At 38.1% G+C, this 27,231-nt stretch overlaps 1 protein-coding gene across 4 annotated transcripts in view; it reads right to left on the reverse strand.

Annotated features, from left to right (window-relative positions):
• The window catches only part of sfswap (splicing factor SWAP), a 58,978-nt gene extending 32,916 nt beyond the window's left edge, over positions 1-26,062 (reverse strand). For 2 of the 4 annotated variants that reach the window (XM_062434462.1, XM_062434461.1), the window contains exons 1-10: positions 25,707-26,062; positions 23,840-24,003; positions 20,114-20,245; positions 16,407-16,483; positions 12,562-12,787; positions 12,236-12,336; positions 10,697-10,847; positions 6,757-7,015; positions 5,694-5,846; positions 5,452-5,545 (exon numbers count right to left, since the gene is read on the reverse strand). In XM_062434462.1, the coding sequence (XP_062290446.1) occupies positions 5,452-5,545; positions 5,694-5,846; positions 6,757-7,015; positions 10,697-10,847; positions 12,236-12,336; positions 12,562-12,787; positions 16,407-16,483; positions 20,114-20,245; positions 23,840-24,003; positions 25,707-25,906 (1,557 nt within the window). In that variant the 5' untranslated portion in view covers positions 25,907-26,062. Of the gene's footprint in view, positions 1-5,451; positions 5,546-5,693; positions 5,847-6,756; positions 7,016-10,696; positions 10,848-12,235; positions 12,337-12,561; positions 12,788-16,406; positions 16,484-20,113; positions 20,246-23,839; positions 24,004-24,430 lie in introns of all 4 variants that reach the window. The other 2 variants (XM_062434464.1, XM_062434463.1) reach the window with 2 other exon arrangements.
• Positions 26,063-27,231: the final 1,169 nt, after the last annotated feature.

A 27,231-nucleotide genomic window follows, 5' to 3' on the forward strand; every position in this document is an offset into this window, starting at 1 on the left:
CCACTCGCATCTTAGTCACAGACACGCTGTCAAAGCCACATAGGAGCTGCTTGTGTGCTGTGTTTCATGTATAGATTTTTTAAAAATGATGAAATGTTGTCAGAAGCAGAGCAGGACCTCAGTTTTCTATTAGATGAGAGTTCTAATTATAAAAGTACGCGCTTGATACACAAAACTGATTTTTGGGGTTGAGTATCACATTACACCCAAATTATAAACTTGAATTTGTGACTTTCTACAATCTTGCTAAATAGAGCTCTCTGATGAAACAGGACAGTATATTTTGATAATTTGGGCTATTTTAAAAATTTCCCTTCAGACTCCAAAAGTGTAACATTTCAAGATTTTAAACATTTTATTGATACTTATACAAAGTAACAGCAGCCTTTGACATATTTTAGATCATTTTCTCACTTTTTTTCACTGACTATAAATAATATCACTGACTGACAGCAGCAATATTTGCATCCCATTACCCACAGCACATATACAAAAACAAGGAATGTTTGTCTACACTCTGACAAGCTAATTAATTCGATTTGCCAAAGACAAACTGCTCCATACAAAACTTTCTTGCTCACTTCTTGATTTCTCCTTCCTCAACAAACCATGACCATATACACTCTCTCGCCACTTTATTAGATACACCTGTTCAACTGCTCGGTTATGCAAATATCTAATCAGCCAATCATGTAGGAGCAACTTAATGCATTTAGGCATGTAGACATGGTCAAGATGATCTACTGAAGTTACAACCAAGCATCAGAATGGGGAAAAAAGGTCATTTAAGTGACTTTGAATAGCAAATTTGTATATAAAAAAACTTTCCTGACACTTATTATTGCCATTTTTGAATCATCTGTTATTTTCATATAGTTAAACCAGCCATGTCGAAGATATTTTATGCACGTAATTGAAAACATATACATATTTAATGACTTCATAAATGAGACTAAACATATGCATTAAGTTGGAGTTAACAGTCTCATTTTGTTTCGTCTCGTCAGTAAAACAAACAGAATGTACGCTAGCCTTTCATATAAGATTCACGTTATAAGGACAATCATCAGAACAATACTCATATTCACTACTACCAAAAACATTCTTCTCGTTGAAAGTTTTTTGACATGTTCATGCCTATTATCAGGACAAGTACACTTGTGTGTAAGTGCAGCTATTGTTATCTATTTACTTATTCTGAATATTATCTTTTAAGGTCTACTCCAAATATCCCGTCTGTGTGCATATTAATTTAACTGCTTGCTTTTTAGTATTGCATTCCAAGTACAAGTACAAGAGTAAAGTGCAATGTGCATATCGAGTGCTGTGTTCAGTCTATTTCTGTTTTGTCTGTATTTGTGTGAAAACCAAAAATGCCACTTTGCACTTAGATGTTGAAAGGGATGAGTAGCAAAATGCTGGCCTTACTTAGGATATGCTTATTCAGACTGAAGATAATGCCATGCATTCATGTTTTCTTTTCGGCTTTGGATTGCTGCTCAGCTGTAAGAGCTCTGTTTCTTCAGCAGGAGTTAGTCCAAGCTGCAGCAATGACTCTGGGCTTTCAAATTCAAAGGGATTTTGAATCCAACTTTTGTCACTTAAAATGTCATATCTTTCAGTTGAAAAATAGTGATCAAAGTTTTCAATGAATGCAACTAAGTGTGTCTGAATAAGTCCAGTCAGGTTCATATCCATCCTCATGCTAGCGTCCCTCATGGTATTTTGGCTAATGTTAGCGGTTTCCCAGTCTTTGGAAATGACAGTTGTAATGTCTATTTCCAGTAGGACAGCCTTTAGGAAGTGAACAATGACTTATATACTCTTGGGGGCAAAATGAAACTTGAAGACTATAACTTCTGTTCACTGACAGGAGGAACAATGTGCAACACATATAGTATGGGATATTGCGGTGACATATGTGTCATCCCTCAGTTCGATAACTACTCCTCACGGAGCAGCTGTAAAGCGGAGCAGTATGTTGTTGTATCTTATTCCCCTTCCTCCACCTTTATCCAGCGGTTACTGAAGGAATGACAAAATATCCATGATAGAGCACTGAAATGGGAGCATGTTATGTTCCTGAAACCCTGCTCGAAAACCTACCAATTATAGGTGTATAGACCTCTGGTAGATGACGTACTTGCACTTTCTGTGTACTTTCAATCTGACTCACTGACAAGAATTTAAAATGATTCATGTAGAAACCATGTTTATTTAGAAATAGGAGGCTTGAACAGTTCATTGTGAAGTGGCTGTGGCTCAGAAGGTAAAGAAGGTTGTCCACTAATCAGAGGATCGGTGGTTCGATCCCCTGCTACTCTAATTCACATATTGAAGTGTCCTTGGGCAAGATCCTGAACCCCAAATTGCTCCGGAGTTGTGTGTGAGTGTGCATTAGATTAGATCCTGATAAGCAAGTTAGTACCTCACAGGGCAGCCTGTGCCATCAGCATATGAATGTGTGTGTGCGTGTGTGTGTGTGTGAATGGGTGAATGTTGAAATGTTTTATAAAGTGGTCATATAAATGCAGTATATTTATAATTTACCAGTTTTCGTGAGTCTTCATTTCCCTTAATCTCTATAATAGAGCTGGTGGGTACAAAGTTAGCATGACCCACAGAGTCATAACGGACACATTAATGGTAAAGCTGTCATGTTGAAATAAACTGGAATTTTCCTTTAAGGTGGCCAAACACCACTCAATGATAATGAAACACAGAGCTAACTAGCTGTAGCTAGGTAAGTCTGCAGGGTAAGGCGTTCTTAGCAAAGGTGAGGAGCACAGATCATCTGCCTTTAAGGCATGAATGAACCTGTCTTAAGTCAGCCAACACACAGGCATGATATCACATGATGGACATGTTCTACTAAGTGAATGGACTGAAATTGAACTGAGAGTAAATTATTCATAAAACCACACTGAAGTTTTCCATTACTATCTGCATTATCAACAAATATATAACCCATCTGCAAACCGGTTTCCATATTCAAAAAAGAAATTTCTAACACTTTGAAACAACCCAGGCACTTGGTGAATATCCTAATATGGTGTCAAGGAGATCATATTCTAAAAAGGGACCTTGGCAAGGAAATGGGTGGTGCTTCAAGGGAGCTGAGCTAATAATTGCTTTCATTTTAGCAATGTGAAAGATTTATCACCAGACCAGAGAAAATATATGATGCTTCGCTTGTCCTTGTGTCCATTCATAGGATAAATTAGAGGTCCCCTGGGTAAAGCTCCTTTTAGTTTATGTTTTAAGATAATTATGCAAGGATATATCAGTAAAATATGAAGGTTTAGAAAATACACATCATTTAAATGTGTTTTCTCACAAATTAGAGAAATATTATTATACTATTATGAGAAATATAATCAGACCTGAGTGGAAACGATGAGTTCATTAATCAGTTTGTCATTTGACTGAAAATGAATAAGCTTCTTCAATGTAAGGATTTGCTGCTTTTATCAATTTTATGTCAATGTGAAGTGCTTATCCTTAGGTTTTGGACTGTTGGTCGGACAAACAAATCCATCTTCTTGGGCTCTATTACTATTTCACTGTTTTATTAACAAAATGGTCCATTAAGAAAATCATTCATTAATAATTTAATTATGAAATGAATTGTTAGTTGCAGCCCAGCCGTTTGACAATGTATTATTAGTATTATCATCTTGTATCATGAATTGTCTAAAAAGGTACAGAATGAATCTCACTCAGAACAGTGACACTGGTGCCCACTCCAGAAACCAGCTAAACTTAACTAATTAAATATTATCTGGCACTATAAGTAAGGCTTCCACTGCTGCCACCAGCAATCAAATATTCTCTTGCTTTAATGCATTTTAAGACACTATCCTTCTACTATTGTAAGCTGAATCTGTGTGGGTCCCTATTATAAACATTACAAGTATGTACATGAATAAGTGTTTTTTCTCTAGGGTATGTACTAAAATAACTAACAGAAATTAGGTATTGAACTTTAAGGAGAGCGACAAAAGCTCTAATTTACTCAGCAAATCAGGAAATCTTAAAAGATCTCAACACAAAATGATAAAGAACATCCTGTGAGTTTGTGGGGAACCTTAAGACCACATGCAATATGGGAACAATCATCACTTGCCTTACCACAGGGGAATTTGCTAATATCAGTTGTTGGTTAACCAATACACCATACAGTATACAGTATGTAGCAAGTGCCACGGGGGAGCTAGGGCAGCCTGACAAGCCAGTCAAAGTGCTATATGTCTGTTGGCAATACTGCTAATTGGTCAGGATGCCTCATTAAGACCCTGATATACCACAGTTAGACTTGAAGTTCTGATTGGGTTGAAGGATAGTCTAGGGGTTTTACAGTGATGCTCTGTTGCCCAGTGAGAAGGCTAGATCAGCCCTATGTCAATCCTCGGCCATTTAATCTCTTCCTTGTTCACCTTCTTACTTTCATCCCAGCATTTCAGTATTTTGGATCAGTACATCTTTAATTTTAGCATGGCAGGTACAAGCATATTCAGCAAATAAAAGCAGCTAATTTCAAGGTTGACAGTTAATGCTTAGACAACCTTTTCCTAGAAGCGTCGGCTGCAAATGCTTTTTAAACAGAATTACAGGCAGGTGTGGAAAACAGTGAGGTTGATGGCAGGAAACAAATTAGTGTTTCGCCTCAGTGTGAAGGTCACCTTTTCCTAAGTTTTTATCTGCTCAAACCAAGCATCTACTGAGCACCTGATATAAGATAATATAGTCAACAAATAATGGATTGAATGTAATGAAAAAAGATATGAAGAAAGTATTTCTATAGGAGACTCAGGAGATGTAATTTTAATATTGCATACTCTATTAGGTTATATCTAATCCTACATGTGAAATGTTTGTCCCCACCCCAGCACTGTCTGCAGCCAGGAACTCCTGCTGATTTTCTACATGCTTGTTGGTTCCCTAACAACTGCGCCACCACATTGTGCACACAGAGCTCTATTTGCTATAATTTAATTTCATCAGCTCTGCATGATATCTTAGTCCTGTGGCAGAACTGAAATTCGATTTGCTTGACTGATACAAGCCTAATTACACTGACCTTTCTGTTTTGAAAATATACTTAACAAGCTTTGTCAACCTCACCAGTATCCATTACTGCAATGTTGTTAGTTGTGAGCCACATGGCAGAGGTTTATTAACCCATTTAGGGCTTTAAATGGGAGTTTTTATAATTCATGATTATGTAGCAGCTGTGATAAAAATGTGGTTGCACAGTCACCAAAATCATTAGAACTGTTTATCTGGGGACCACGAGTACCGATATCAGATGGCAATGTGGTAGTTTGAAAGTGTCAAGGTAGGGAATCTAAAGTGATTAAGAAAGCTGGAGGGGGATTATCTACCAAATCCATACACACCGTAACACAGACTCACAAATGTATATATATAAATATATAAAGCTCATAATACCTCTGGCAAGCCTTTTCCTTCTTTCTGCATGAAATAATTCTTCTTAAACTCGTAATAGGTGTTGTACTGATTCCAAGACTGCAGAAAGTCAAACCTACAGTTGACAGAGGGAAGAAGACATAAGAACACATGAAGGATGATGAAGAGATTCTGCAATATCTGAAGATAAAGTTACTAATAAAGAGTTCTTAAAACCAAAACCTGACCTGAGCAATGGATTTATTTCTAGTAAGAGCACTTACCTTGGATCATTCTTAGCACGTACACTGGCCTCGAACTTAACACCATTCCGAGCAACATACTCGGCCAGCTTGTCTATGACTGGCTGGATGTCAGGTGGTGGAGGAATGATGGCTGCCATTGCTGGTGTAGAAACCTGAGCTTCAGCTTTCTGACTGTTTTTGGGAGAATTAAAGATAGACACCACTTATTTTGTATTTTCCATTAATATTTTGACTAAAGGCCAATTCATGTTTTTTGCGTCTGTGTGAACGTTAGGGTTTGTGTGATGTAAGTTTTGCCATGTGCCCATGTTCGTAAGGCTCTGCATTGACCCATCTACAGACATCTGCCTGCAGTCTAAAAATTGTGACCACACAGACTGTATGCATCAACTGCACATGCTAGAAAAGCAAAAAGGAATGCATGTCTCATCTATTGAATGTATGTATTGTATTCCTGTTCTCATTCAGCAGTCACTTTTCATGTTCATCTTTTTCTTGTTGTTAAGCAACACACAGAAACTCCTGCTGCATTTAGACTGAAAACAGCCCTGTACAAAACAATACGAAGGGCAGTGTAGATGTGGGCATGATGTTTAAAGTTCCGGTAAGACAATGGAATACGATCCAGCAAGTCCATTTGGAGCAACAGAGTATTGCGTTTAAAGGCTGATCAGAAAAACACTGTACAGTGGTTTATACTCACACACTTGATTTTACAATTCTGCAAAGTTGTCACACACTGCAATGCTGTTTTTTAGTGTGCACATGTGGAACATGGCTATGTTGGCGGAACCCTGATGCTAGTGTGAATGGAACCACATGCATGTCCGTGATCCACATGCAAGTCCACAGCTGTCCGTGGACGCAGAAAACATGAATTGGCCTTAAGCTAATTTGGAATACATTTCATTTGTGCCTGATTAAGATTCATGAATACAATTATCAACATGTTATTCATCACAGATTCACAGTGCAACATTTTTGATGAAGCAAAGCACCAAAAAAATTCAAAGATTCTTTTAAATTTCAGTGAGGCTATTACAGAGGAAATGGTAAGATACAGTGATATGCTACTTCATACCTGGTTTCTGGTAAGGTGGCAGGAGCAGCAGAGCTGGTAACCTGAGAGGGGGTTGTAGCTGGTGGTGCCATGACAATGGTTTCAGGAGGTGTGGGTGTAGTGCCAACATGAGGCAAAGCAGATAAGGTAGGGGGAGCCATGACAGCCGAGGGTATATTATTGTAGTAGGAGCTGGCATCTATTCCTGGTGGAGGTGGGGCTAAGCAGAATGTTCCATCGGGGAGCATGTAGTACCCATAGTGCATTGCTGCTGCGTTTGCTGTAAACAAATGAAGAGGAAATAATTACACGGAATATCTCCCATAAAAGTTTCAATCATGCCTGATGAATACAAATACTTCTGTTACTTCATGTGGTATATACAGCATAGAGATAAATACACAGCTTTGCCTCATGTGGATGTACACATACACACACATGTACAGGGTAGTAGGGGTGAAAATTCCCCTCTTTGACCATGGATGAAATTTGGACACAAACTTAATACTACAATGCAATCCATTTAAACAGCCATGCAACAAATAATAGCATGGATAGGATCATAATGGTCAGTTTTTTGTTCCGTTTTTTGTTGATTCAACCGTACGGTGACCTGAACAGCCACAGTCAGTGTGGCGCCTTGTAGTAAGGGGTATTGCTGTTTTGCCCATTTTCTGTACCGTTAAGTTGAAAAGTGGGAAGCACACAGAAACAAATGTTTAGATATTATGTTAAATTGTGGTGAATAGCAGTTAGAAAAACATTTTATGAAATCATTGCAATTACAATGTTTCTATTTCAACTTTTGTGAAGAGGATTAACAGGTCAGGAAAAAGTCATCTGCCACTGCAAATGCAAACTGTCAAACCAGGCTTGTTAGGTGAGTCTATAAATAACATGAAATGCCACATTTGTTCTCAGTAACTGTGTTGATATTACATTTTCTTTCAAGGCAGGAAAAATGAAAAAGCTGGACAAAGATATATACTTCCATATAACCTTTCTCGTTTCATGTACTTTGCTCCTGTTCACTTTCATGCTGTTATGTTATGTTTAATATGTCAGTCACAGTAATTCATTTAATTTAGCTGAAGGAAGAGACTATAAATCATCATGTGACCTACGTACAAAAAAAGGCCATCTACCTTATCAGTGGGTTTGTGTAACAAAGATCCTTTATTGAGGGGCGTGAGAAAGGTAGGAGGAGAGGAGCAATACAGAGACAGGGACAAAATAAATGGTCAGTGTCGAAGTGGGGACAGTGTGATATTAACACATTACTCACTGAGCTGGTTGACTTTAATGACACATCCAATTTTCTCAAGTCAAGGAAATGGAAAACCGAAGCACGAGCTCTCCTTGTCCTTCTACAAACTTGACATGTGTTATAGTTCAGATAAAGACTTGAGACGATGTGTAGGCAGAGGGCCAAAAAGGAAATTCAGCTGAATGGTTGGTTGGACAGAGGATGGTCTGATACAGTAGATGGTCGCTCGATCCACTGACAGATTGAGTTTTATGATGAGGGTGGCTGGTGTTTTCTTGGAGATGCTCTTATTGTTAGCTCCTCAACATATTTTCAACAATCAGGGTTAGGAATAGTGATTACATATACAAAACAAAAGAGATCATCAAAGCCCTGAATTAACATAAGATAAAAATCAACAAAAAGTGTTCAAAAAGCATGAGAGCACTTTATCGCGGGACCAAGCCAAGCAGAGCTACATGGATGGACAAATTAACAGCCCCAATTTTGAACAACAATGAATATCAACAGAATTAAGTAGCTAGTCATCCACAACCAATTTATTAACATCAACGGCCCTATTTCTAAAGCAAATATCAGGTCAAAAGAGGTTGTCCTCCACATGTCTCAGTGATGAATAAACTGCAGTAATGGATAAGTCAACATTCATGGGTCAGCAGGGCCACTGGCCATAGGTTTATTTACGATAGGGTGTAGGGAATGCACATCTCAAAAACTTCTACATCTGCTGGATCAAAAATCAAACCAAAGGCAGGAATCAGAGAAAAGAGCCATACACTGTACTAGAAGCTCCCAGCAATTATAATTTAGAAATGTTTTGATGTAACAGCTCTTCGACCATCACAAAGCTGAACAGGCAACATAAAGACACAAACACACCCATGTATATATTAATTTGAGTAATAGGTTACTGTTTTTTTTATATTTCTATTGTTCTATATGTTGTTATATTTAGCAGTTTCTCTGTTAATTGTTTATTCTGGATGATTTATGTCATTTATAATATATATTTGACTCAACTTCTGATGTGTATCATTGATTATGTGCCTGTACAATATTGATCTTGATGTTTCTAGTTTTTTTTGTTGCCCTTTTCATAAAGGCATGCTCTGTCCCCCATGTAGGAGTATCGGACAGTGTTGTCCAGCTCTTCTCTAATTAGCCTGCACCCTCAATCGTGCAGATCACAATCACCTCAGTGATGAATGTGTTTGTGTATATATATTGCTTGTTCTGCTTTGGTGATTTGACAACGCCTGACGAAGATCTCTGTTAGATCGAAGTGTTGCTCTATTAAAACTGCTGGGAGCTATTAGTACAGTGTGTGGATTGTTTGTCTGATTCTTGCCAGTAGGTTTATCTATGCAACTGTTTTGGAAGAGAATAAACACATATATGGGAAATGCACTGTAGCAGCAATGTGTTACATAACTTGCAGTGGAGGTGGATTAGACTCATCATGAATAGATAGGCGTATGGCCCTGACTTCTTTTGAATTGAACAACAGTATTATCTTTTTGTTTCATTCATTATAAAAATGTCATCTTGGAGGCCATTTTATTAAAATGTTATACCGGCATAGAGGCATAACAATAGCCTCAATACTGTAAATGTGATTTTCTAAAGTAGGTCTTAATAATGAGGTTAATAATGGGAGGAAAAGGTTCTTGATTTAATGGTTAATAGTAGAGTTGTAACATTTCTGAAACCGAGAGACAAAACAAACATACATTGTCTTCAGATGCTGTTCCACCTTCCATGTCAATGTATGTAATGTAGAAAATGAACTGGAAATGTATGGGGTTTTTTTTAAATTACTTTGGTTTATGTTGTTACATTTGTGTTATTTAAAATGTTATTGTTGTTACTCTTTACTTTGTTTACTTTTCAGAGTAATGCAAGTTATACATTAGGAGATCATCTGTTTATTTTCTGTATATTTATCCCAGTGGGAAAACATTTCACTGCCACTGTCTTACTTTATTTAATTAACATCAATAGCGGAACGTACCAGATACCAATCAAGGTATAATTTACAGTACAATTTCTGACAAATAGCTACATTCAAGTCAATCTCTTATGTTTTGAGCCTCTTACTAGAGATGTGGTATGTGCTGCTTATGTTATAAACCCTCTCAAGTACTGTCAGGTATTATTGAATATTTTTGCAGACATCAAGGACATAGCAGTTGGAGTCTGACCTGACCCACAATCAGGTGGACTACAAGTGTGTGGGCCTGCAAGCTGGGTCAGGTCAGGTCCTCTTGTTTTCAAGAGGCCGCATCTAAGCTCAATATCAGTTTGCTGAAAAGCGTTGAAAATCCCTTCACATCAATGTCAGACTGTGGTCAGCATTAAGAAGGGGGGAGTTGTATTGACCAGCGATCACTGGCGGAATACCATAAGCAGACAAATGGTCCAAATAGAGGAAGTCAAAGGCAAGTTGCCTGTGCTCAACAGTACATCCATAAAGGCAGTTTTAATACCTGTGCAGTAACACATGGAAGCTTCATATGTTTTTAAATCAATCAATTTCTGTGTTCAGCAACAAACCAAAAATAGCCTCCCTTCCAATAGCCAGAGATAACAACAGAAGGAAATTTAAAAGGAAAAAAGGAAATTAAAGTCTAAATACCTTTCAGATGTGCTTTTTTTTTGCTCTCAAAAAGAAAGAAAAAAAATGTATATACTCACGATCTGCAGTGTACTGCACTGGTGTGGCAGATGCAGCTGGGTCTGCCACTTCCTCTGGTTTGGTGGCCACTGTTGCCGTACCATTTCTCTCCTGTTTGGCTTTTCGTACGAGTTCTGCCAGAGGATGGTCCGGGTCCATTACTTGTAGTGGCTACAAAAGAGCAAGGCAAGTTTGATGAATCACACATGCACATATCTTTTCTTTGAGTAAAGGAATGCTTTAGCCATTTAGACCTGCCACATGCATTAAGTAGGAGAAAGGATCATTTTCAGTAATAATATAGTTCATATGCCAAATATTCAAGGATCTCCAAAGTCAGAAACCATGAAACCAGCATTAGCAAATATTTGAAAGCAGTGCAATATGCAAGCATTATTACTTGCAAGTAATCTTATTCAGTAATCTTCCTCAGTGTTATAAAAATGAAGCCTATAAAACTGTTACAAATATTCCTCAATCATCATCCCTGTAGTAAAAATGTCAGCGGCAGTTTAGTTGCCAACAGACCAACCTGTATGAGGGGCCAGAAAGTAGAGCAGGTCACCTACTTGAAATATCTGGGATCAGTATTACACAATAGACTCACCTTGCAGGACAATGCTGACTACATCTACAAGAAACAAGACAGTGCCTCAAACCTCTTAGTAAAACAAAATAACAAACTGGTGCAGGTTATCAGTCAGGCCAGTAAGACCATTAGAGTCAAACAACTCCTATTTCAGGGTTTTAATATCTTCAGCCATAACCAAAAAGGCAGTACAGATCTAAAACAACCCCACCAATTCTTTTCACTCAGCATTTCAGTTGCTGCCATCAGGGCCACAGACTCAGTTCCAATGACCAGGAAGAATGATTAAAAGAAATCCTTTATTCTATTAGCTGTGATCAACTTCAATAAGAACTTGTTTAAAAAGATCACTTGGGAAGTCGCCTGCCCCCCTCCCCTCCTGGCTTCCACCCAAACACTCCCTTATTTTATTTTTATAGGCTGCTCTTTAGGACATTCTGCAACCAACACAATCACTTCTTTAATGTACAGCAATCTATTTATTAAGCTGTGTAACATGGATTGCCGTGATGGTTATAAAGGATTTACATGCCAGTGGAAGAATAATCCACTCATCGTTTTTTTTTTTTTTTTTTGATTGCCACTTTAAGATTTCATCCCACCTTTAATGTGTAATTATTGTATATTGTTGTGTATGATGTGTGTTGTCTTATATGCCAGTGCCAAACACAAATTTCCATTTTATGTTAATTTAATAGACAATAAAGTTGTCTGAGTCTGCCTCTGAGTCTAAAATATGAAATATGAGTCCTTAGAAGAAAATGTGTGCAGCTGATTTGAAAAGGAAATCTCTCTTGATAGGAGGCAAGTGTTAGATAGCATGCTACTAAAAGGGGCTCATTATGTTAAAAAAAACCCCCCAAAAAACAGTTTCAGTTTGACTGCCTTAGATGAATTGCCTATGTAATGCAGCAACTGCATCGAACAGATAAAGTTTGAAGCTGGGTGGCCTACATTTTATTTACATTACCTTCATCAGCTCCTCCAGGCGAGAGCTCCTTTTAGGGGCAAACAGACTGGGATGGAGGTAACTGCCATCCCCATCCACATCTGAATCATCAGAATTGGATTCTACAGCAAAACAGCAACAAAAAAGAGAAAGCATTGAATAAATGTATGAGCAAATGCTTAACATTATAATTAATGCAAAATGTTAATGTCGCTTATTGTATTCTTCTGTTGGATTTCTCTGATATGTATGCATTCATTAAATTAAATTCAGTAAATGAAATGTCAGTGTGAGCACATAATGACAACACAATCTATAGATTCAAGGAGTTGCTTTCTATAACTCACCCTGTGACTGCTCTTGCTTGCTGGCAGAGAGAAGGTTGTATCGACCTTCCTTCATGGCCCGCAGGATGTGTTTGTAATAAGGGTTCAGGTAATGGTCAAACCGAAGAAAGTCAAACTGGGAGTTGTTGGACTGCTTGGCTTTCAGCACTATTTCAAACTGAGCACCCTGCTGACATACAAAGTTGGCTGTCCTCTCGATGATGTTATGGGTCTTGATGGTTGCCGGCTGCAAAGAATACCAAAAATGAACACCGGTGTTTTAAACTTAACATATATAATTCACTACAAAGTGAAGTTTTTAAACACAGACGCACCGATATTGGATTTCAGGGCTGATAATGACAACCAGTAAGGCTGTTTGCTGTGGTTGACACAGATATGATAACCAATATTATTCTTTCTAGAGCAAAACTGTAAGAACTGAATTAATATGTAATTTCAGATTGACAAGATTACTTTTCTAATAAAATGTCAACATTTGGAACATTCACCATCCCTAGAATGAGGAAGAAAATGAAATGATGGTATACTTGGTTGTAATAATTATTTTAATAAGTAAACTTAATGATGCCAGACCTTATCTCCTTATTAATGTGCATGTATATACAGGCTACAAAAACCATTAGTATCACTTTACATACTGCTGGACTGATTAATGGCCACGTAAAGCCCTAGACCCCACTGTTTAGACAGTGTGCAGGTCGTTTACAATAAACAAAATGGCAAACAGCCCTGTGGCATCACTCAGCCTCCCTACTGCTGATGTGAAAGACACTCACTGCTGGTAGAGAGGATTAGCTGGTTGATTTCAGTCAATGATAATTTAACTAATTTTAAGATTTGTGGCTAACCCCCGTTGTTATACATTTAGCTTTTTAATTTGTTTAGAAAAAAATAGCCATTGGCATGACAAGCTTTGTGCCGCTGTGTTAAACAAACTAGCTGTGGATGACTAGTGATAGGGATAGCGACGTTTCTCCAAATTTATGCTATCTGCTTGTTGAACTTTTTGATAAATTGCTCATACTCTGTCATTAACTGGTGGATTTTGTTGCACTTATGGATAACGGGAATTGTTGTGATCAACTTGAGTAAAGTGTAATAAAGTCTGCTGTGAGTTTACACTGCTGTCTGCGGTGTTTGGGGAGCTCAGCCCCCACAAACTTATGAGTTTGCCCCCAAGCAAACACAAGCAATGACACAGACAGACGATCTGGCCTTAAAACAATCCCAATAAATCAAGTTTCGAGTGGTGCAGCCAAGTCTCCACATAATCGGATATAATTATTGGCTGAAATTCCATTATGGGACAAATAACAATAATTTAACTTTCTTATTTATTGTCTATTAATATACTATACATCCCCATTTTTCATTTGCAAAGCAGGCAATATATCCTATAGAAACACTCTTGAACCTCGGGCCAAAACAGTACAAAATAAACACAAGCACCTTTGATAAGAGTGAATGAACCTGACTGCTGTATTAAGATTCAATGTACAGTTCACGGATAACATCTTCATGCCAAGGACACAAGCCATTTTGTTTCCAAAGCACTTTCATGGCAAGCAGTCTTATGTTCATTGTGATGACATTAAATCGGAAAATACACATGGGGTGGATATTAGTGGAACAAGAAATGGTCAATTATTCATTCATCATTGTTACCCTTGTGTGCTTTCAATGATTAATCATTGTCATTACCTAGAGAGTACAGAGAAGTGCAGCATTTTGCAAATGAACACACATATATCTCATTGAGGTGAAAGTCATAATAAATACTAACTTTCAAGACACTGGCCAAAAAGATGCCATTGTCTAACACTAACAGACCACTATTGCGTTCTAAGCTGCCAAGGACTTTGTGACATACAAGGACCTTTCACACTCTGATTTAAGAACTTAGCCATTAGGGAAAAAGGGGCTATGTAATACTTATTTTATATTGATGTGATATACAGCAGTAAAAACATCCTCCCCGGCACATATAACTCAAAGATTGAAAGGAAAATGTAACCAACGTGTAACAGTGATAAAACATTCCTGCACATTAAAAGTAAAATGTTTACAATTATTTGTTATCACATGTAAGTGCAGAGAAGGAGAGTCATGTGGTTTCCTCAGCTCACATGCATGCCATCTAATTATGACAACCTGGTCTGATGGAGGACCTTTGTTGCACATTATCTGCCTGTTTAAACATATTGTATTATATGTTGTGATCACTATCAGCTATCTAATAAAGACAAATTCCTTTAGGAAATAAAACATTATTGAAAATATTTAAATAGAAAAAAAATTGAATTTTAATAAAACAATATCCACAAGATACTGCTTCATGCCGAGTAGAATGCAATGAATATAAATGTTTGTACTCTGGGAACTTAGCAGCTCCAGTTAAGATTCTGGCCAGGGACCTTTAATGCAAGTCATCCCCCTGCTCTCTCCTTATGCTGCCTTACTATAACTATCAATTTAAAAGAAAAAAATGATATGAGAATAATTGCACACAATAATTACAATGAACACACTGCACTGAAATGTATTCAAAGAGAAGAATATTTCTCTAAAATCCAGGGAGTAAAGACTAATATTATATGCATATACAGCAGCTATGTTTTGATCTGTATGTATACACAGGGGTGTTTTGGCTGCTTTATACCCAGCATGGTATATACTGAATATACAGTGTCCATGGCAACATTAAAGCGTGTCTTTCGTCTTATGTATAAGAACGTGACAGCTGAAAGAGGGCCTTGATGGTTCTGGTTGTGGACTGGCCAGGTCCTGAGGGATGATTATCTGACACAACACCATCAGATAGAACAAAGCAACAGCCATGCATTTTAAATTATTCAGCCTATTACCACCCTGTTGTCATCACTGGATGTCATGTGAATGTGGCCCATAACAAATATGTGTAGATGTATAGAATTTCTAATACGACACATGCAGTATGTCCTGTTTTGAAGCAGAGGAGGATTAACATTAAAAATCAATACACTTACACAAAATGCACATTATATATTAAAAATGTTTAACCTTAAGGGAAAATGGGAGGAGGTGTTATTTAACTTAACAAATCCTTGAAGAGCTATTGATTGGGCCGTCATCTACAAACTAAATTAATCACAACAAGAGATGTGTCAGGATCTGAGTGGCTTACCGCCTTTGCTTATTAATTTCCTGACAGAAAACATCCATCTACAGTTCAGGTATTTCTAGAAAAAGCTGAAATGATTAGTTGATAATTTGATAAATGATTAATCACTTAGGTCCTTTGTTTGAGGAAAAATACAAACTGCTACCTTGTACCAGCTTCTCAAATGTTAATATAGTCTTCTTATGTCTTAGTCTTCTATGATAATAAATGAATAATATCTTCAGGGTTTTGCCTGTTGGTAAGATAGAACAATCCATCTAAAGACACAACATTGGATTCTGGGAAACTATGATGGGCTTTTTTCACAATTCCCTTACATTTTATAGACTTGACAATTAGTCAGTTAATTGAGAAAATAATACGCAGATTAATTCATAATGTAATAATCATCATTAGTTGCAGCCCATTTCTTTATAATAGGCAGTATTTTTTTGTGAGGCTAGCTGTGCCATGTGCCAAGTTACAGCTACATTTTCCGGTCTAAAGTTCAGCTGGGAGGTCTCAAGTAGCCAAATAGAGAATAGTTGACACTGACATCAGAATCTTCTTATCTCCCTTTCCTCATCATGTGGACTATTACATAACATCTGAACACATAAAGAGTTACAAAGGTAGTTTTTATTAAAGGCTCTTTATATTGGATTACAGTACCAATTATATTTTGTTTATATACAATACTCACCAGTTCCACATCAGATGGGATACCCAGCCCTGGGGGAGCAACAAAGGGCTCCTCACTCTCCTCAGGTTCTGCTTCTTCTATGCATGAGAGGTTCAGACAAAAATAATTAGATTAAGTCTTGTTAGTAATTTGTAACTAAAAAACTAAATATGTCCTGCTGGATATATACCCAGTTGAGCAGTAAAATGAATTTAGAGTTGCTAAAATGTTTTGAACCACAAGCCCTCCATCACTCTACCCGCTACACAGATCTATCAAGTGGAAACTAAAGAAAAACTTTTTTAACACAGTTTGCACAGCTATAAAAGGATCAAATCTCTTATTTTGGACACAACATCAAAGGAAGTAATTATCCAGTCCTTTTACCATTTTAAGTGATTTCATGTGGCCACGTCCTCTATCCCATAGGTACAATATTGAAATCAGATATCAGCAAGGACTTAAAGTCACACAGTGTCCATCTGTTCACTCCATCGTGTGTCAAATCTCAGTTCCAATTAAGTAATCATATCATGGCTTTCCAAACAGCACCCTAACTTTGGAAGAATGCCCAAGACTCTTAAGCTTTAATTGTCATTTCAGCTATTATAATAAGATTATTAGCATGATTGACTGTATGGATAATGCTGATCATTCTTAAGTGGCTTATTACATAAACCTCAATGCTTATTCCACACTAATCCATCAAATGGAGGTACTTCCCAGCTTTTTAAAGGCAAAAGTCAAAGCATCATTTCCAAATTAATTATGTGATTATGTAACTTCTTCTCTATTCAAAGCTACAGAATGGCCAGACATTAAACCAGTTGTGCCATTAGGGAGAAAGGAAGGTAGTCTGCTTACATAGCTGAATAATGGCGCTTTTCCACTACACAGTTCCAGCACGACTCGCCTTGCCTCGGTTCTTTTTGCGTTTCCACTAGGGAAAGTACCTGGTACCTGGTACTTTTTTAGTACCTGCTCTGGTGAGGTTCCAAGCGAGCCAAGCCGGTACTAAAATGTGAAGTCGACAAACTGCTGGCCGCTGATTGGTAGTTGTCGCTGGAAGAGTCATGAGCCGTCCCACACAAGAATCAAACCCGGCATTTTTAAATACCGGCAGCAGCGTTACAACCATAGTTACATCCATACGGCTCAATTTTCTTGCTTTGTGTGTGACAAAAAGCCAAATACAGCAGCAAGTACAGTCACGGCAGTTTCGCGGAGCCGTGCTATGACGACCCCACCCACGTTGAGTAGGTACTTTTTTGTAATGGAAAAGGTCTGTTCTGGAACCGTACCGAGGCGAGGCGAGTCGAGTCGTGCTGGAACTGTGTAGTGGAAACACAGTAGATATCCCCAAATAGGCAGACGCAGAATTCAAATATGTGAAGGTAGGATGCCAACACATATACTGCATGTTGTGTTTGAGCCAGAATTGCCTGAGAAAAGTTCATATTGGAACAGTAATACTTTTCTAGTGCGTCACTGCTCCATTCACTGAGGAAAATAAACAATACTGTGAAAACTGTAAATCCTCTGATTACTACAAAGTCATATTAAAATTAGAACTGATATTAGCCATATCCGTTTAAACATGTAACTTTGATTTGTGCTAAATAACGCTTTTTTTAAGGAATTTATAAAACCATACGGATCTTTGTTTTAACAGGGTTTCATTGAGCCACTGATAAATATTTTCATCAGTATTAATCAACTTCAAAGAACTCATCTGTATTTAGAAAATCTCAATTTAGTGATAATCAACATTTCAAATTTAAAAGTGCAATTACATATAGTGCTGAATGCAATACAAATGGCAATGATGAGAAACTGCTCACAAGTCATATCTGACAAATAAAAATGAGATATCAAATATCTTCTAAACTGATCATCCTATTTTGTATTGGAATTAAATAAATGTTGGAAGAGCTGGTCAAAATGAGAAGCCTGTGGACAGCTTTGATCCTCCCCCGCTGAGAGATTGTAGTGACAGGACATTTATGTTCAAAGGAGGACGTTGTCATGCTGGCGCTCTCTGACATAAACCCTGCGGACATTTAAATAAGTCCCTTATTCTGACAGCACATGAAATGAATGGGTGTACTGCGAATTGACTGCGTTACAATTAGTGTGGGGAAGGTTAATGATAAGACCTAGACTTGACGTGTTTTGACAGATTAAAGATAATAAATCACGCCGCTATTAACCTTCTGGCTTATTTGGCTTTCAATCATGAGCAAATAATAACAATAATGAATTGATTTATATTGTGATTACGTGTGTCCGGATCTGTCGGCCCAAACATTCTCCTTGAGGCTATTCGTTTTCACTGTGGTACAGTAGGGGGGAGGTTCTCAACTTTTTCAATTTGTATTTGTGATAATGTCCAAGACTTCAAAGAAGGGAAAAAAACTGACAACAAAACAACAGAACTGAACTGAAATCAGCTCAATATGGTGATAGCCAGTGTGACATTTAGCCTTTATTGACTTATTCCCTAAAGAGGAATTCTAATGGCATCTGGAATGTTGGCAGATAATCATACCCTGGACTCTGCTCTACAATCTCCCCAGAGAGAGGCATCTAGTCTGCTCACTTGTTAAGTCACTGGCAGGGACCAAGTGCTTCAGGCAATTGCCACATTAAATATTTAAAGCTGCTGTGTGTGTGTGTGTGTGTGTGTGTGTGTGTGTGTGTGTGTGTGTGTGTGTGTGTGTGTGTGTGTGTGTGTGTGTGTGTGTGTGTGTGTGTGTGTGTGTGTATATGATTTATGTCACTTTCAGGGACACAAACCAGACTTAGGACCAGTTGATTAGGGACAGCTTGTGGATAAAGGCCATGTCCCCAACTGGTAAAAGTTTTGGGTCAGTGGTTAAGGTTATGGTAAAGGTTAGGTTAGGATTAGGAAAATAGTGGTTATGGTTAGGGTAAGTCCCTAGGAAATCAATATAAGTCTATGTAAATACCCCAAAAGTGGCTTAGGTAAATGTGTGCGTGTGTGTGTGTGCGTGCGTGCGTGCGTGCGTGCGTGCGTGCGTGCGTGTAGTTGGATATGGATGGATGACAACTAAAATTTATGCTGGTGAGTTTAAATGTCAAACTTCATTCCACTCGTAGTTAAAATTTAAAAAAAAAATCTTTATGCGCCAGCTGTAGGAGGCTGTTACAAATACGGTTATGCTAAAGCTTGACTGTGCTAATATGGTTGTATCATACTAAATGTAATTTATAATCTCAATTATCTTTGACTAGCTCATTGTGTGCTCTGCAGGCACATATTCAACTTTCGGAAACCCCTGTAAGTTGTATATCTGCGGACCGTTGTGTGAATTACAAGAAATGGATTATACAGAGCTGCTCATTTCTTCACAGCAGTCAGCAGCAATTAAATATTCAAGAATAGTAAAATAGTGGAAAAACAAAACATGGCTAAAGGGCCATAGCAAGCAACGCGTCAACGCTACAAAGGATGTGTCAAAAATGCAAAACAAATTTGATTCATTTTCCATGAATGAGATTACTTTGGATAACCAGAAGTCCAGATGGATGTGTGTGATCGCTTACAGGACACACATCAGTGCCATAATAAAGCCAGTGCATGACTAACTGTGTTTTTTTTGTACTATTACAAAGGTGTGAGCGACCCATAACTCCATCTGTTTAGTATGAGTGTGACAAACTGACTGTGTGACTCCTTAGGTAAGTGAGTGTACGTGGGCTCTCACCAGTTTCTCTGTTAGCATCCTCCTCTTCTGTGGGTTGGGAGGGGTCATAGTAGTCAGCACTGTATTTGAAGGCCACTGCATTGTAGGTGCCTTCATCCGCCAGAGCCTCACTCAGACGTTTGTACTCCTCCTCTGCAGCAGACAAGAAAACACAAAACAGAGAATGATTTACTTCTACATCAATGATCATTTTAATCACTGCACAAACGGCGTATGATTCAATATTTTTGCCGTAATCCCTGGGTAACTAACAACATCTAATTGATAATAATTATGTATTAATTATAATAATCAAGTATGGGTTGTGACATAAGTTTGGATTTGGCATCAGGACTGAAGCTCAGATATTTTATTGGCATATGTAGTGAAAAAATTAGAAGAATACTCTCTAATAATAAATAATGATATTTTAGCTTTAATAATAACAGCCTTATTGATGCAATGCATTGTACAAAGTGTAAGTGAAACTGTATTCTAAATGATGGTTTGTGACTGTACAAGCACACTGATCAATGAACATGACTCTCGTACTAGTTGTCAGTCAAATATCCATAGTTAGTTTGCCTTAGAAACCGCCCCCTTTCTATTGAAATTCAAGGCGAACTATATCTATATTAAAGAAGCAAGGGCAAAATTCCCACTAAAACTATCAATATTCCTAATGCCTTCCTGCTGTCCCTTTAGTGGACAGATGGGTAATAGCCTGAGTGAATAGGGTCAGGCCTCCAAATTCAAGGGCAAACCAGCCTGAGGGATGAACCTTGTGTGTGTGTGTGTGTGTGTGTGTGTGTGTGTGTGTGTGTGTGTGTGTGTGTGTGTGTGTGTGTGTGTGTGTGTGTGTGTGTGTGTGTGTGTGTGTGTGTGTGTGTGTGTGTGTGTGTGTGTGTGTGTGTGACACAAATCATTAGCCAACTCATTCTGTCCTGTCAGTTTGGGCATAAGACACCATATTTCACTTAAAACCGTGGCTTATTAATTCAATTACAGTCATTATGTCTGTCTTTCAGCAGGGTGCTTTGTCATCAAAACAGTCTGTTTCATTATAATGTAAAATGCCTGAGATGCAAGTATCCTAGATAAGTCGAAAGTGATTTCCATAGAAATAGCAACTCTTGAGTGCAGAGTCAAAGCCAGTCCTTTTTAATAGATGGAAAGCTGAAAATGCATTGGAAGGAGATGCCTCTCTGCTCAAGATTCTTCCAGGGGGAAAAAAGAAAAAGATTACACAATATAGCAATTGTAAAGGTCTACATTTCTGTAGAGACAGGGCTGCCATATTAGCAGAGAAGTATAAAAAGAGGACACAGGCCTGAGATTAAATATTATCATAAAATGGACAGAACTCCATACAGTAACTGCCTGAGGAGGCAGCAGACATTTTAACTACAAAAGAGTGAGACACACTGATGAGATGTCTGTTTAAGAAAGCAGGCTTAACACACTGTGAGTCTAACCTGAACTCTGAGATGATTAACCCCAAGATGTCACAGAACAGCTGATCAGAGTTAATTCAATTCTGAGTATGTTCATTCTGATTTAAGTGCGTGTGTGTGTGTGTGTTAAATGTAAAAAAGCCATCATCAATTGAGCTCCGATACTACGATTCACCATGGCAACAGTTAAATTGAAGGCAGAGCCTTCATTTTAAGCAGTAGACATACAGATATTAATACATGTGTATGTGGTCGGTGCGCATTTATCTTTAAAAAAAAAAAAAGAAGGAAAAAAAAGAAAAAAAGCCTGAGTCAGAGCAGGAAAAGTGTCAATAAGTTAACACAATAAAGTTGTAATGTTAAGTGTCGTCCATTAATTAATCATTTAGCAGACTTACATTTTATTAATGATGATAAAGTGATGTATCAGGCTGTAGCCTACATTACATTTTAAACATATTTGTTCAGCTTTAATCTGATGGGGACAAAACACCGGAGGCAGCAACTGAAGATGAAACATATAGTTAAAGATGTACAAAATATACAGATCAAAGACATAGAGGCATGACTGTAAGCTCACAATCTGATCCAATAATGCTGTTTCTGTGATTTGCACAAGGCGTCAATGTTAAAACACGGTAGATTTTAAAAGTTTACACATCTGTTTGTATCTTGGCTGAACGGCATTCAGTGATGCTGCTCAATCCTGCTCACTCATAAATATTAACATATAATCTTCAATATTATAGGAATGATGCTCCATCAGTGTGCGCAATCACATAAGTGATAGAGATAACTATGTGTTGACCCCATGTGTCTACAGCTTCATACCAACTATTTAAATTTTAATCACACATTAAATGCGATAAAGACTTCAGTGCAGGAGCTGCTCTGACAAACTGACAGCTGTCTTGTGTGCACAGAGTCACAGTGTTATAACAGAGGGACATGCAGAGGTTTTGCATTGAGCTGAGGGAGAATTCATGTTGTGTAACATTTGAATGTGAGAGCAAGAACTGCAGTTCAAAGAAGTGACTGATGTAGATAAAAGTGGTAACTTCAGAACGTCCTTGAGTTACAAACTAATATCCAACCAGGACTTAGATTCTGACAGACAGTAAAACTCTGCTAATGAATGTGCTTCGATACGCACTTTGATACTGACTGAATGAATGAATAACACAGTGTGTCTGGCTCTGTAGGAGGGAGGAGACATAGAGAGACTTGGGGTTTGTTGAAGGAAACCTGCCAGCGGGCAAGTTAGCTTCACAGAGTTTAAGTTAGCTCTCTTTTCCTGGAACTGAAACAGAGAGTTTCCTTCATCTCAGGGTTCACAAACTCACAGATTTCAGTAATCCCACTTTCTGAAACAGTGCCAAGGTCTGAAACAAAAGTAATTAGTTTATTAAAAATCCTCGAAAAAAAAATCACAGTGGCCAAGCCGCCGTGCCATGTTAGCAGTGTATGTGTTTTGTCAGTGGAACACAAGTGTTAAGCCACTTGTAAGCGTGTCACAAAAAGCATAAAGAGCAGCTACAAATGGCCATGTTTAATGTCATATGACACAATAACAGACTTGAAGTCCTTTCTATTGTTTATTTGAAAGGAAAATATTGTCATAAAATGATGTGCTTTGTCCCATAAATACTGGCGACTTCCCATTGTAAAAAGACATCATTTCGACTTAATTTCTATCATATCTACTGATTTATGTAGACGGACCAATACTGGATTTGTGAGGACAACACAGATATCAATATATGAGTTTAAAAACTAACCCTGAACTATTTTTTACATAAACACACAACATAAACAATGAATCTTGGTACAGATCCCTCAGTCTGGCCAATTCATCATTCTAGCTCTGCTCATTTGCCCACTTTTTAAAGTTCTAATTCTGGTAGCAGAAGTTAGATAGTCATAGCATAAATGTGGATAATCACATATTGCTTAAAATACATGCAGTGTGTTTGTGGTTCATCATGAGTTTATCGTTTGTCATTTGACCATCATGTCATACAATCATAGGGTGAAAGATAATAATAACTGATGAGTGATAGACCCACAGAAATTCCAATAAGATCAGTACATCTGCTATCTTGCTGTTTGCCTTCACTGAGAGTGGAAGACCATGCCTCACACATAAAATGAAGGCAAATATTTACACACAGAATTATATTCATCACCCTGCATGACCCTCTATGAGCAGAGTCACATTAAGGCGTGCCATGTGTGTGTGTTATTTAATTTTTTAAATGTTTAATACTGCAATTGCAAAGTGCCCCCTGCCCACCTTGTCTAGCCTCTTCTTCCAGCAGGTCAGTGTGCAGAGCCAGGTATCTCTCCTCATCACACAGCGCCTCAATTCTGGCCTCTTCCTCCGACAGCTGGTATGACGTGTTCCATGACCCGCTGTCATACTCTGAAAGGTCATGTAAGTGACCACGCCCATCGTATCTGTTGGATGATGAAAAGAATTAGAGAGAAGGAAGTCGACAAAGACTTTTATACACAACATGGGCCTACTTACCGGGGGAGGGACACATAAAACCCAACATTTACAACATCAAAAAATGCTCTATTGGTCTGTGTACTTGTAAAATACTAAGTTGCGAAATGTTCTCAAAATACTCAAAGAACACTACTGTCCTAATTAAGTCATTGGGCTTAATGGTCCATAATGCTCATCATATACCTAGCAAGCTCTCTGCTGTTATTTCCTTCCTAGAAAAGGCTTACAAACCAACAACCCTACATCAAAAGAAAAACAATTAAAGCAACTCGCCTCTTACCTTACAGGGTTCAATTCCCCCCTGTAACACTCATCATTACGTCTACATCTGCAAAGAAAGTTACATTCACACAAACCCGAGCACATAAATACCTATCCGTAAGAACCCAAATGGACGACATTTTCCTGGGTTCGTCCCTCTACGCCACCTCTCAGTTGCAGTTTCTTCATGAAGACAAAGAAATGGGGGGCTGTGGTTGGCAGGACCCCTTAGCCTACCTTGCTGGGGAAAGAACTGGGTTATGTGATAAAGACACACATACATAGGCTGTACAAATGAAACACAACTTGGGCCACTGCAGATCAAGGTGATTCAACAGAATAAATCCATTGACTATTTTGTGGTTAAAATTGTTTAGTGTGTGTTGTGTACTGTAGGTGGCATGACAAAGCATGACCACACTGTCTGAAGCAGCATTTTATAGAAAGGCTGAAAAGACCACAGTAATAGCTTCACATTGACATTGTGAATCACCTTAGCTGCAGTAACTTTAGTGTTGGTTAGAATTTGCTCTGGCCTTGTGGATATCAGCAAATAAGAAAATCCCAGGACATTTGCTTTGTGTAGACACAGGTATTTTACAGCAAAAACTCCATTTGAAGAGGACAAACAGAATCAAACATCCTCTGTGTGTCACACTCCCATTTTTACTGCCATATAACTCAACTACAAAGTATGCCCAGAGTAAAAGTTTCCAGAGGAAATTCTTCCAACATGCCAAGATACAAAACCAACCTCAAAGCTAATGCATTTTAATGCGTTTGTTTGTCTCTAACCTATCCTCAGTTGCTAATCTATTTGGCACGTCTAGCTTAAACTAATGCAGCCTGACACAACAACACTGCAATAACTATCACCTTCAACAAGGTCATAGGGTTCTGTTTTGGTGTAAACAGTTTTAAAGTGGTGTTAATTCAACTTTTAGATCGTTCTGGAGGTTGTATGTGCTATTGAGCTGTATTGCGTTTTTACTAAAGCTTTGCCCAACCTAGTTATATCATTGTTGTTGCATTAGACTGCATTAGCCCTGGCAGGTGTACCTAATAAATCGGCAACTAGGAGTAAATTGATAGTTGATTATCATGGCTGTTGTTACTTGGTTGGGATATTTGCATCTTAGCATGTTACTCGAGAAACTTCAGATATCATTTTTATTTTTTTATTTTCTCTCTGTCTCTCATTTTTTCTGCAGTGCTGAATGTCCAAAAAACAAGTTAGCAGACAAGTAACAAGACATTCGTCGTCAGTTGCTGGTATTCCCAAGCTTCTGCAAGACAAACTCCAAAAGTGGTCCCTTGAAATTTGGACATAGGCTAACGGACAGGATAGATGGTTAGCATAAGGTTTCGGTCTGAGTGTTCAACCGACCTATCAATCATGATGTTCTTTTCCCCCATCCATGGGATAAGATGCTTTCCATGTTCGTGGTAAACAGCCCTTTCGTCGTCTCCGAACAGTTTGCAGGCATAGCCGAACACCAAGAGGTCGGCGTATTTATCACTGTCACTCACATCCTTCTTCACTGGTTTGTTGTTGTGGTCTTTCTTTGCCGCTCCGCGACGAAACATCTCCCAGTTACTCGTTAAAAACAACGCAATTAGCGCGACAAGATAGTAATAACGCTACACTGGTGGTTTTCTATTTGCCAAATTGCTTTCATGTGGTCCAAATGCTACAATAATCCGCAATGTTAACCCCAAAAACAAGATCCTACGTGCCGTCGGTAGCCATGTTTGAAAGCAAGTAAATGCAGCTGTGTGTTGAGACCGCACTTACGACATATTTGTGGAGACCGCCACATTATTAGTATGTGCAGTATATAAAATTACTACTCTTTAGTGACATTTTCAGAAGTAAGGATTTATTGTAAAGTAGAATGAATTGCATACGACTTATATTTTCTCCATAAAAGTCGTTTTCGCATTCAGTCGAATGTGCTCGTCTTAAATGGACCCTAAGGTATTTGTTCATGTTTTTTTAAAATTAACTTTCGATTTTATTGACTGTAGATAACAGAAGTGGTATAAACATGACTGATTAAATAGATAGGGTCCAAGAACATGTAAACTGAGAACACCATGCATTACATTACATTACAATAGCGTTGAAATCTAAGATGGACACAGGGGAAATGAAACAAACATACAAAAAGTAAATAAACTGATAAATTAAATTAAAAAAACATCAACCAGAGCAGCCCTTTTGTCTATTTAAAGACCTGATTGTGAAATTGTGCTGTCAAAGTGAAACTGAACTGCAACTAATCCATGGATTTTGGTTCTGTATTTCAACATATGAATGTATATCACACTCACAAGGGGCAGTTGGATTGAATACAAGGACAAACTGTCCGCGCAGTCTTGGTCACTTGCCTTTAGACAGCTGACGATCAAATGTACTGTACAAATATACTTGCTTTGACTTACAGATGTGACACAATCATATTGTCAACATAAAAAACTGAATCACCATGCATAGTTAACTTTATGTTTTTCATTATCCAAAGTATTTATTACACTCATTTATTTTTCTCTCATATTCACAGTCTGGATCAATGGTGACAGCTATGTCCGGCGTTCTGCCCAGAGAGATGCAGAGACTACGGGAAGCATCCCTCACACTTGATGTGACCGTCCTGGGCTATTTTTGAAAGGTGGGGGTCATTTCACACTCAATGTTTTAGGTAAATTAACTAATTGCCATAAAAACCTCCCCCAAATGCAATGAACTGCTTACAGTTTCCAGTGTCCCTCCCTGCGACGCTGCGAACTGTGAGAAGATGTTCCTCAGGCAAATACCCAAGCATATTGTGAGGTTTGTATAGTGACGCAGAAAGAAATTGTTTCCTTATGGCAAATAGGTGCATTTGATCAGCCGATTGAGTTTGTTTTTG

The sequence above is a fragment of the Scomber scombrus genome, chromosome 15 (assembly GCF_963691925.1).
Source record: "Scomber scombrus chromosome 15, fScoSco1.1, whole genome shotgun sequence".
NCBI classification, from domain to species: Eukaryota; Metazoa; Chordata; class Actinopteri; order Scombriformes; family Scombridae; genus Scomber; species Scomber scombrus.